We start from the raw sequence: 13,350 nt of genomic DNA on the forward strand, positions 1-13,350 counted from the left end.
GCCCAAAGAGGATTGCTTCTGTTTTCCACTATGTATGTTGTCACAGCTGCAGAGTAGCAAAGCAACAACATTTCGCACTGAGCAACGCAAACTGGATAATGGGGAAGCTTGAGTCCATTTTGGGCATCTCTACAAATAAGGACATGCCCATCACTTGGCACAAGAATCAGCTTCCCACATAGGAGAGATCATTCAAAATGTAGCATCCACTTAGAAAAAAACCCAACTGAAGAAATCTCATCTCATCTCATTAGCTGCATCGCTTATCCTCAGTAGGGTCGCGGGGGTGCTGCAGCCCATCCCAGCAATCATCGGGCAGTGGGCAGGGGACACCCTGAACTGGTTGCCAGCCAATCGCAGGGCACTGAAGAACTCATTTATATAAATCCAAAACAAATAATTCCAACATTTGTGATATAGACTCTCCAGAACCAAATGGGGAGACACAATAGAGTCACAAAGATCTGTCAAGGTTTAACCAGACCTTCATTCTGAGACTTGTCCTGATCAGGACGAGACATTTTTGGAGACAAGTGGTTACATCTAACATCTGACACAATTGTGATTTATAATGAGAGTCCATGTCTGTAACAAATGTGTCTCCCAATCCTTCATAAAGGACAGAATAGTCCCATTTTAATAAAACAAGCCTGGGAAGTTCCAGACCTCTTTTTCTAACTTCTTGGAAAGCCTGATTGATCCTATTCACTTATTCAATAAATATTCAAAAAATATTGTTTGGGTGAAGGCACAGAAGCAGGGGCTTTGTCACCTCCTTGTGTCTTTCTGTGCACAGGGAGATATATATATATATATTTTGTCCTCCATGTTTAATTTCCTCAAGAAGACCGTGCACCCCTGAACCTTATCAGTTTATTGGGTGTATGTGGGAGAAGTCTAGTGCCCTGTACCGGCCCTGGGTCGGTACTTGCCTTATTTTTTGCTGATACCGTATTTTTTGTGTATACTACGTGCTTTATATTACTCCCAAAAAACTCAAAAGTTTGTCTGTGCACCATACCAAGGATGCATCAAAGCAGACTATCATATTTGATCAATGATTGACCAGTACCACTGACCAAATTCGCTCAGCATTGGATACAACGGGAATCGAACCCAGATCGCAGCGATCGGAGCGCCATTCCTAACCACTAGACCACTAAGAAAAAGGCATTCGGTTTTATATCATTATCACACTATTTTTACTCATTGTGCCACAATGTACAACGTAGTAAAAGAGTGTTATAGGAAATTGTTCAGATGAAACAACCTATACTGTCTAGAACCCTAGTTGTCTAGTGATTACACACTGGATTTAAGGTTAGTTTTATTATTATTATTATTACTTTGGTTATTATTGCTAATGTTACTATTAGGTTGAGCCGCGAGAAAATTGTCAGACATTTTACTGGTCCGTGGTGCACAAAAGGTTGCAGACCACTGATCCAGTGCAATTTGATCGGGCATGTTTATGGACTGTACTTCCCAAATCCATTCAATACGTGGACTGAGCAATTAGGGAAAAAAACACTGGACTGGACTGTGTACAGTAAGATCAACAATCAACGATCAAGTTGGATCCGCCCATCTCTGTCTGTCCCTCACCCCCTCATACACCCCCCGGAGGAATACAAAGCCTATACAACAAGGACAGTACAAACATCTTCTTTATTCCTTTATCTCTTTGTTTTTCTTATATCCTCACTGTAAAATGTGGACCTGGAGTGCCACGTCCAATTTCGTTGTCACAATATATCCCATGTTGTAACAACGACAATAAAGGTATATTGAGTTCTATTCTATTCTATAAACAAAATCTTAGCAAGCTAACATACCAGAACCTGCAAACACCACACAGAAGCCTTGGCTGATGCTAACTCTCTGCGCCGAACAGTAGCAACCCCCTAACATTTAATGGTTCATCTTCCAGTAAAATATTGGACTAAACTACTCTCGGACTGCTTTTCTTTGAACATCTTGAATGGATTTGGAGTGGAAATGGCTTGACTGTGCCCTATTCTGAACACAAGAAAACATCCTCAGGACTTCCTGAAATGAACAAACATCAGTGGCATCTGACCTTTTGAGCATTCTGGCACTCTGAAAATTGTTACATCGGCACGGAAGAGAAACAAAACACAGTTTATGTTCTGCAATACTTTAGTTTTGATGGAAAATGATTGATTCATTTTGTGTTGACTTCACACTTCTATTCTAAAGCATATGAATAACTTATATTTTATGTTGACAATATCTGTGTATTATTTGTTTTTACAACATCCATTGCAGCCTGGTCATCCTGGAAAGGGGATGAGTACCTTCTTCGTTTTCCTCATGCTGAGGTTTTTGAGTTTTTCCTTGCTCTCATGTAGGTTTCAGATCAGGGGATTGTGTCATAATAGTCTGTGGTTTGCAATAATCTGTGGTCTATGCAGCCCTTTGAGACTCTTTGTGAATAATGCCTATACGAATAAACATGACTTGACTTGTTGCATTTCTGTTGTACATTGTATGCATGCTATAAAGCAATATGCATTTACCATCCAATACGTTATTGTCATCCATATGGATTAAAGAAGCTAGATTATTGCGATTTTGACAAATGAAAATATTTTTTTTTATACGGCCAATTCTGTTTTATGGTTAGTGACCAATCCTTACAGATTAAAACATGAATTACTGTCACAGAAGGATGAAATGGCAACGTAGGGTTTGCTCTTTTTGCTGAAGTAGTTAATATTTTTGTGCACATCTTAATTATATTTAATTTTCTTTTTGGGTGATGTATGGCAATTCGGCTATGAGAATAATCAACAAATGATAAAAAGTCAAGGAGTCAGAAGCAACAAGAGGCCTTATTGGTATTAAATATAAACAATCATATTTTTCTAGAGTGCTGTCCCAAAATGTTATGTTATTTTTTTTTTATTTCTGCTTGCATTTAGTAACTTAGCATGGTGTGTGAAATTTCAAGCGCAAAGGAAAATTGACAGTGATAAGTTCGTGCTAATGAGGTATTTATGAATGTATCAAAGACATTGACAACGTTTTTCAAAGTAACTCTTTATATTTGTATTTAATGCAAGAAAGAAATGAATGAAAAAAGAACGAAAGAAAGAAAGAAAGAAAGAAAGAAAGAAAGAAAGAGAGAAAGAGAGAAAGAAAGAAAGAAAGAAAGAAAGAAAGAAAGAAAGAAAGAAAGAAAGAAAGAAAGAAAGAAAGAAAGAAAGAAAGAAAGAAAGAGAAAGAGAAAGAGAAAGAAAAATATACTACTTAAATAATTATTCTTAATATTGTTGTTACGGGGCAGCACGGCAGGGCAGTGGTTAGCGCGCTTGCGGCACAGTTCTGAGGTCATGAGATCGAACCTCCTGTGTGGAGTTTGCATGTTCTCCCCATGCTTGCGTGGGTTTCCATGGATACTCCGGTTTCCTCCCACATTCCAAAAACATGCATGTCAGGTTAATTGGCCAGTCCAAATTGTCCCTAGGTGTGAATGAATTAGTCTGTCCCTTGTGCACTGGCTGGCAACCAGTTCAGGGTGCCCACTGCCTGAAGACAGCTTGGATGGGCTCCAGCACCCCGCGACCCTACTGATAATAAATATTATTATTATTATTATTATTATTTGTATTATTATTATTATTATTATTGGTAATGTTGTTATTGTTGTTGTTATTGTTTCATTTGCTACCAAGGACATAAAAGTAATGCTAAAAATCATTCGGGTTTTTTTTATTACAGAGAGACGAGTACCACTGCAGTTCCATGCTCATTTTACTGTGTTTAATTTAGTGAGTTATAACCATTTTTAGCTTCAAGATTTTTCAAATGATCATGTCCGTTTTGTTTTGTTACAATTATTGTTTCAAAAATTAACAGCAGCATTGTCGTTATACTGTACTTCACTGTATCATAACTATTGTTGATATCACGCCGCTTTCAGCATTATCATCCACAGCTCATCAGTATAGTATTATTATTTTTTCTTCTTTTTTATTATTAGTATTATTATTATCATCATTATTCGTAGTAGTAGTTGATGGATTAGTATTAGTATTATTGTTATAATTATTTTAAATACTAGTCGTAGTACTAATAGTAGTAGTAGTGTTATTACGATTGCTGTTGTTATTGCTTTTGGGTACAATGGACACCACAGCAATGCTCACATTATTATTCTATTTTTTTTTTTCTTTTTTGAATACAAAAAGAGTCATGCTTTGCTCTTTTTACAGTGATGAATTTAGTGAGTTATTACCATTGATATATCCACAATTTTTTTTTAATCCATGACCACGTTGTTCTCATTACTATTATCATTATTTCCATCGTTATCATTCACATTGTCATAATGATTAACTGCAACATGACATCATCATCGTAAGCTGAAGCAGTATTATTGTTATCTTTAACTTCATTAGCGTCATCAATACACTTTATTAGCGCCATTATTATCATTATCGTTATTATTATTATCATTAAAATTATTTATTAATATTATTAATAATTATATTTATATTAATTGTGTAGTGGCGTTCTTATTGCGCTTTATTTAGTAGATAGGATTGTAAAATAATCATTTATATTATGAATATCACCACACCACCCTCGATATCATCGTCATTAGTCAATCGTATAGAAATAGTTTTGTTAGGCATAAATAGCATCGCTGTTACAGAATGTATGAGTATCATCATTAGTAGTATCTCATTATTACTGCTATATGTTGTTATTATTATGCCTATTTTTTATTTTTATTAATTGGAGTTGTTTTCTGGCGGTGTTTTGGGTTTTTTTTTTCAGCAGATCGGATTTTAAAATATAGATTTTGGTAAATAGCCAATTGCGCAATGGGGATATATGAATTGCTAATTGATTATTTTGGACCAACAGATTCGTGTCTGTTTTTTATTCGTGGAATTCCACGCGTGAAAATAAGAGAAAAGCAGCAAACGGACTCACCCTGAGCTCCTTGAAGTAGATGCAACTTCTCGCCCATTCCACGATGGAGAAGAGCGTCTGATCCGCCATCCGACACATAAGCCCGAAGGCGCTGGCCTTGTCCTGCCGTCCTCGTCCACCTCCACCGCTTTGCTCCTGCTGCAGATGCGCCACAATCTTGTTGCGCACGAGGAGCTCGTCTGGTTCGCAGCGCAACATCTCCATCACCAGGGGCTGCAGGCTGGGGGGTTGCGGGGAGGCCGGGTACATCTCGGGGTACGCGTATCCGGCCAGGGACTCCGGGGAGCTGGTGCTGGTGTAATCGGGACACTCCGCTTTGATGACCCGGCCGGAGAAAGCCCCCGCTGGGTACTGGTACTGGCCGCTGAGGGGCGCGTGGGCCTGCTGCACGCCCAAGGCCGGGGGGGCGTAAAGGTTGGGTTCGTAGTCTGTAGGGGTGGAGGGGAGGACGTTTTTGGGCAGGGCCGGCACGCCGTTTAAAACCCCGCCGAAGCCGTAATCGGCGTGGAGGAGAGGGGATGCGGATGGTGGGGGGGCACTTTCCAATTTGAAGCCGTTGGATCGTATCAAAGCCTTCTTCTGCTGCTTCAAGGCCCGGTCCCTCTTGTACATGGGCCCGAATTTATTCCGCCCCCCGCGCATGCGATCTGCGCGCACCGCTGTCCCCAAAACAAAGCACGAATAAGCCAAATAATCAAACACAGACTTTTTTATGCAAACAAACGTTAAAAGTATCTAAAACCGGGATGTTAAACACACGGCCCGTGGGCTGGAAACAGCCTGTTGGATGATTTAACTGAGCCCGCCATCAATTTCTGTATGTGTAAAAATGAGAAGCAGTCTCTAGGTCAATCCTATAAAATGTTAGGATTTATTTAAAAATAAATACAAACCAAATATTCCCCTTTCATAGCTAGAACTTATGTTTGCAGCGAGGTGAGTTGGTTCGGGTATAAAACTGCATTCACTCAACTGTTAAAATAAAACTGTAATGGATTTAATGCCAACCATTTTCCAAATTGTTTATGAAAAATGTTTAAAATATTTATTTGGTAATTAACGATCGTTTTAACAAACTTGTTAAGTTAAAACCATACTAAACATTTGGTGATTTCAAAAAGTATGGCTAATTAAATACAACTATTGCATTTAAATTGTATATTTAGTAGCCATTTTCTCAAAACTAAAAAAAATTAAATTCGTCAGTAATGCCATAATCGCATGAGATTATTTGGTACGGTATTTATAGAATTGAAAAGGACATTGAAGTACTTATTTTTATAAAATGTTAGGATGTTTCAAAAATAAATGCAAACCAAATATTCCCTTTTTACAGCTATCATTTAAATGTATATTGCATGGTGAGTTGGTTCAGGTATAAAACTTCCTTCACTCAACTGTTAAAATAAGCCTGTTATTTAATATTATGCTAAACATGTTCCCAATGTTTAGCATGAATGTGAAAAAAATGTTAAATTATTTATTGACTAGCGATTCTTTCGACAAACTAATTCATGTTTATCCATACTAAGTAATTGGTGATATAAACAAATAAGATTAATTAAATGCAACTATTGTTTTAAAAATGTACCAGTTGGTAGCCTTGTTCTTGAAGACCAGTTATATGAGTTATGCCATATTCTCAATAGGTTATTTGGTATAGTATATAGTAAGTCAAAAGATGACATTGAAATACTCATTTCTATAAAAAGTTACTATTTCTTTTAATTAAATGCAAACAAAATATTCCCTTTTCATAGCTTTAAATTTGTATAGCGTGGTGAGTTGGTTCAGGTATAAAACTGCATCCTCCCAACTGTTAAAATAAACCTGTTAATGAATAGAATGCCAAACATTTTCCCAATTGTTTGTGAAAAATGTTTAAATTATTTATTCGGTAATAAGTGTTTGTTTTGACGAACTCATTATGTTGTATTCATACAAATTAATTGGTGATTTAAAAAATAAGATTAATTTTAAAATTCAACATTTTGAAGCCTTTTTCTCGAAAACCAATTATGTCAGTTATGTCATATGACAGACATTGAAGTACAAACAAAAATAGGTAAGGTTCAAAAAGAAAAAGTTAGAGTTTAAGATTCTCGCAGTGATTATTGGTCTGATATTAACTGGGGACCCCGTGTCAATAGCTGGGAGTAACTTCATACTCGTCATCGCAGTTTTTTTTGTTAGTGTAGCAATAAAATGGTAAAACTAAGAAATTGCCTGTTTCACACACAGTCCCCCCAAAAAATCCCCCAAAAATATAAAAAAACAAGGAAGTGATTATTCGAGTGCGTCTGAGAAATGCACCTACTTCCACGCGCAACATAAGGAGCTCAACAGAGCCTGCAATGATGAGTTAAACCAGAAGATGGCGTCAACGAATAGAAAGGTTCTGAATTCCATACAGCACATTTACGTTTCTCAAAATGATTTTTAGCCAAGGTATTAGCTGAAGAACCCTTTTAAATCGCATACAATCTTAATTAGCAATTATCAGTAGATTTAAGCACATATTTGACCAAAAAAACTGCAGTATTCGTAATTTCATAGAGATTTGGAGAAAGACATACATGAGCAATATAGAACTTATTCAATTAAAGAAGAAAGCTATTAAGAATGTGCATAACACTGAGTTTAAACAACATATAACTGTTAATAAAATACAACATATTACAATTTAAAGATGTCTTGAAACTTAAATCCCTAAGCGAGTAAGCAACCCACAAATATTCAACAGTTTTTTCTAAAACCTTCATCATTATAGGCATAATTTTGAGATCCAAGCTAAAAAGGTATCAATTTATGGACAATTATAAAATATAAATATCCCTCATTTATATCAATTTAAACAAATATAAACCACACGTATTTAGATAAAGCATATGAATACATCGAATTTTAGGGGTTATAGGAGTCACCGGTGATACTATTATACGTTTAAATGTCATTTCTTAGTTTTCTAATCTTGATTTAAGGGTAAAATTATATAATCTTATTTGGATTTCGGATATATTTTTCCTGCAAGGACAAAATGGAATAGGGGTAGGCACTATAGCTTCCTAATTTTGGACACATGTTTATGTATTATATTATTATGACGTGCAGCTGTTTTTGTGCAAACAGTATTTTGTTTTCTTTTGTAAACTACTGTCTGTTATTGTTGTTGTTTTTTTGTCACTCTGCATAAATAAAAAGCCTCAAACAAACAATATCACGTGTCAGCTACTATTCTCCATTTCCAAACGCATGAATTTTTCTCTTCCCTTTTAGGGCTGAGAAGATTCCCCCTCAGTTTTCCCTCCTCCTTGTAGCCTAAATAGAGCTTTTGATTTAAAACACGCGGGAGTCTCTATACTTTTATCAGTAAGTCCAGAATGTGTCCTTTTTTTCCTCTTTTTTTTCTTTAACTCCTATCTTGGAAGCAGGTGCTTTCTTGCATGGCTGTCTGGAACGCATGTGAATAGGAAGTGAGGACAGAGAAGAAGCCAATAAGTCAAAATGTTTTAAATTAAGGGTTTTTATTTAATTACACAAAGGCAATTTAGTAAAAATAACGCTTGATAATATCATACAATAATCCGTTTTACTTAAAAACCATATTTCTTCTATTGTCTGTGGGCCCAAATTACCAACCTGTATGTTGTTAAAACCCAGAAAAAAATCCCTTAAATGATATTTTATTCAACTTTAAATAGTATGATTATTCTTAGATTATTCCCAACAGTAGAAAAAAAACGAAATACTGTTTTTATTCACATTTCCGTATTAGGTGTATAAAAATACAATAAAATAAAACAACACGAGGATAAAACCGTATTTAAATCAATTTTTTTGTTCAGATAATAAACTACTTATCCGTTATATTTTTACAATGAAATAAAGAAAAAAAGATTACCTTCTAGCCGCATACCGACGTTGAGACATTTTTGAAAGCGACAGAAAGGACATCTCTTCCTCTGAGTCTTGTCAATTTTACATTCCTGATTTTCGGCACACGTGTATCTCTTGTTGTTTTGCACAGTCCTTTTGAAGAAGCCCTGAGGGGAAAAAACACCAGTTTGTTTTGCTTCAATGAATTCAGAACATCGCCGTAAAAATGATAAGCCGCATCGTATTTAAAGCCGCAGTGTTTATAATGTAGCAAAAAACGGAGCAGCTTGAAGTCCGGAATTTATATAAATGTCTCAAAGTGCTGTATAAAGAATCAGTATACAGTAAGAAAATAAAATCTCCTTCTTTCCCCACACCCAATAACCAGGAACACTAAATGCACAGAAACCCACATTTATTAAAATAAAATGAAAACAAAATACATAATAACGAATAAAATACCAAAATAAATACAATTATGACACGCATGGACTAAAATGTGAATAAATAGACTTCTATTAAAGACTAAACTGCAAACATTCCCCTTTTCGGATTAAATTGAACACAGCCAACGACAAAACATGTTTAAAAAGAAACCTTTAACGACAATCGAAACGGTATAAAAACGACGGCTGTATTTCACGTGCAACATTTCGTGCGCATGCTTACCTTGCAGCTTTCACAGGTGAGCAAGCCGTAGTGATATCCGGACACTTTATCTCCACACACAGGACACAATTCTTCCAGATCATCATCGTAAGTGTATTCCATAACCTTCAAAGTCACAGCTGCACACACACAATTCACAGTATTAGAGAGCAATATCAAGGCTGCACGATAGCAAACCTTTCTGTGCGCATGTCTGGGGCCAGTTCATTTATTTTATATTTTTTTAATGCATATAATCAAGTCGGGTATATTTAAAATAGTAAAAAAAATCCAATATCGATCTTTAAGTCTTTATTGTGTGTTTTTGCCTGTAGTGTCAGGTCTAATCTTGTTGCAATGAACAATTACTCTACGTTGTTACGTAGTAGGGTTACTTTAACTTGATTACTTTCAATTACTTTTGGATTACTCCAATAAAAAATATGCTAATAAAAGACAAAAGAAACTAAATATGAATACAAGTACTAAATTTTGTGCAGGATTGGGGAGTAACGGAATACATGGAACGGCAAAAATGATGTTGGCAAGCTGTTTGGATTTATTTTCATTTTGTTTCTGTTGCATTTTATTAGTTTTGCCGGAGATCAAAGAGATCAAAGCCAGGAGAGAAAGCTTACCACGTGTTGGGAGTCATAATTTTATTCATATTTAGTTTCTTTAGTCTTTTATTGGCATATTTGGTATTGGAGTAATCCAAAAGTAATTGAAAGTAATCCAGTTAAAGTAAGCCTACCTAACCCTAGTTGTTATCAATGCTAATAAAGAAAATTATATTATATTGAATTCTATTTGTGTATTTATTATAGTGGGAAACGTGTGTTATTCAAAAAACGATTGTATAAATAAAAGTCACCCACGTCCTTACATCAATATGAATTAATATATACATTTATTGCATAGAATTGGCTGGTTACTACAATCTCACCCGACTTCTAACGAATAAAGGAAATATCATAGCGTTTTGTTTTTTATTGCAAAATTAATACGTTAATTCTAGTTTGTGGTGATAATTCTTGTCACACTTACAATTGCATACATTTGACATTCATTTCATATAATTAGCCGGTTTATAGAATGTCACCGACTTCTTGCAAATGACGGTAAAATCATAACGTTACATTTGTATTGCAAACATGAATACGTGCATGCTATTTTGAGACGGTTTTGACGCCAGAAATCAATGTTTTTGAATAAAAAGCAAGCGTGTTTTAGTTAATTTAATGTTTCATTAATTAACTATACAAATGCATGTAAATGCATCAACCTATACAATTCATTTTAGTGATTTTGGTTTGTCTTGATATTATTTTCAGCAGGCTAAAAGCAGGTGGTGAAAAGGAGAATAGAATAGAATAGAATAGAATAGAATAGAATAGAATAGAATAGAATAGAATAGACTGAAATCCAAAGGAGGATAATATCGTATTTATTGCCATTATGAAATTGTGTCACTTATGGCATGAAATTATGAAATTATGATTGTTTGCAACGAGATTAGACATAGCACTCCAGGATAAACACATAATATATAGACTGACGGGCAAAAATGAGATATGCAAAAATAATTACGAGGTACTGCTTGGAGACTGGCCTAAGATGGACATGCGATTCCTTTCGTAATAGTAGTGCAATGAAAAATAGTGCATCGTAACACAAGTACACAAAAAGTAGTGCCCTTTTCTAATAAAACTGGCAAGATATATATTGTTCGGTATATTATAGTGACATCATAACGCACTTTGTTGCTGTATTTTATTTTTCTATCCTGTTTTATTTCCTGCAAGCGCTGCGGCAATAAAAGCCCCCTTCATTCTTTCGTGCGCAATAGGACAAGTGGACGTAAATCGATATTTGGAAGTATAAAATAAATGAAATAAAAACGAAAGTCATTAGAGAGAGCCTTACCGTGAGCCTTGTCTCCCAGCATCTGAAGAGAAGGCTGCAGCCAGTCGCTGAAGATTGTCAGATTATGAAAATGCGAACGGAGGCGTTGCTGCAGCCTTGCATATGCAGGACAACAGCAGGAGGGGACCAAGATTATAAAAAGGGAGAAAAAAAAATAAAGAAAAAAATGGTCTTTAACGGGATTGGTTCGGGTGTCTCCCTCAGCCTCCTCGCCCTTTACTGTCTTTGCCTTATCGCAAAGTTATGCTGCTAGGCTCTGATTGGTGGACGCAGTCACATGACCGTCGCTGAGTTGGAAAATGCCTGGACAGGATTGATTTAGATACTCACACGTCAAAGCGATTTCTTCAATCTACAAATTGCGTGATGACATTTATCTTATCTCTTTTTGATTTTATTATTATTTCGCTGGAAATAAGTCCCAGAAAATTCATCGCACTTTCCAGTGAAGAAATTGGGTCTACCGTATTTTCTCAACTGTAAGGCGCACTGAAAAAAAAACAAAATTGGTGTTATAATTCGTTAGAGCTTTATACATGGGAAATATGGTGGATCAAATTGGAAATGCATCGTTGCAATTAAATGCTATCACACCTACTAGCTGTTCTGCCTTTGAGAAACCTTTAGAGTGGTCTTTGAGTGCCCTCTTGTGGTTAGTTAAATGTACAAACAGCCTGTTTACATCTCAACCACTGATAAAATGGGTTCTTATAATAACCAAACTGCAACAATAGTATTTGTCTATCGTCTCTATTTAATTTTCAGGGTTTGGTGAATTTTTCGAAAGCTTTGTTCTTTTTATAATTATGAATTTTAATCGAATACATATAAATAATCTTTTGTGCAGGTGGGAAGGTCACTGTTCTGCCTTTGAGAAACATTTAGAGTGGTCTTTGAGTGCCCTCTTGTGGTTAGTTAATTGTATAAACAGCCTATTTACATCTCAACCAATGATAAAAAGGGTTCTTATCATAAACCAAATTACAACAAAAGTGTTTGTCTTTATTCTCTATTAATTTTTTAGGGTTTTGTCAATTTTTCAAAATCTTGGTACTTTTTTATAATTATGATCTTTAATTGAATAGATAGAAATAATCTTTTGTACAGGTGGGAGGTCACTGTTCTGCCTTTGAGAAACATTTAGAATGGCCCTGAAGCGCCCTCTTTTGGTTAACTTGTTTAAAACCTGTTGCACAGAGAGAGAAAAAGAAAATGACAGAACTTTGACCGCTCACTGGGAATCTTTTTTTGGTTTTGCACGTCTTTCACTAACTAGCTAGCTAGCTAGCTAGCGAAAGGGGGAAAATTATGGAGTGAAGACAGCACACTAACCATTTATGAATGAACTTGTTAATTTTTTAGGTAAAGCAAATGTCATAATAATGATTTATGTTCCATGAAATTAATCATTTTATCTCAAATATATGTATTTCTTTGTTATACAACCCTAGCTCCTACTGTAGTTTTAATTCCACGCATGTTTTTTTTTCAGTGGACCTTATACAGTGAAGAAAATAAGTACCTGAACACCCTGCTATTTTGATATTTCTCCCCATTAGAAATCATGAAGGGGTCTGAAATTTTCATCGTAGGTACGTGTCCATTGTGAGAGAGATAAACTAAAAAGAAAAATCCAGAAATCACAATGCATGATTTATTAAATGATTTGATTGCGTGTTATAGCTGGAAATACGTTTTCGAACGCCTGAAAAAATGAGTGTTAATGTTGGGCACAGTAGCCTTTGTTTGCTATTACAGGGGTAAAACGTTTCCTGTAGTTTTTCACCAGGTTTGCACACACTGCAGAAGGGATATTGGTCCACTCCTCCACACAGATCTTCTCTAGATCAGTCAGGTTTCTGGGCTGTCACTGAGAAACACAGAGTTTGAGCTCCCTCCAACGATTTTCGATTGGGTTTAGGTCTGGAGACTGGC

General features: G+C 35.7%; 1 protein-coding gene across 1 annotated transcript in view; it reads right to left on the bottom strand.

The window, feature by feature from the left end:
• LOC148366395 (steroidogenic factor 1-like) overlaps nucleotides 1–11,588 on the bottom strand; it is a 31,738-nt gene extending 20,150 nt beyond the window's left edge. The window contains exons 1-4 of the mRNA XM_088335219.1: nucleotides 11,416–11,588; nucleotides 9,511–9,629; nucleotides 8,867–9,008; nucleotides 4,966–5,624 (exon numbers count right to left, since the gene is read on the bottom strand). Coding sequence (XP_088191345.1) covers nucleotides 4,966–5,624; nucleotides 8,867–9,008; nucleotides 9,511–9,629; nucleotides 11,416–11,437 — 942 coding nt within the window. The 5' untranslated portion in view covers nucleotides 11,438–11,588. The remainder of the gene's footprint in view (nucleotides 1–4,965; nucleotides 5,625–8,866; nucleotides 9,009–9,510; nucleotides 9,630–11,415) is intronic.
• Nucleotides 11,589–13,350: the final 1,762 nt, after the last annotated feature.

This window comes from Urocampus carinirostris, chromosome 5 (genome assembly GCF_059441175.1).
Source record: "Urocampus carinirostris isolate Australia breed hairy pipefish chromosome 5, RoL_Ucar_1.0, whole genome shotgun sequence".
Lineage (NCBI taxonomy): Eukaryota > Metazoa > Chordata > Actinopteri > Syngnathiformes > Syngnathidae > Urocampus > Urocampus carinirostris.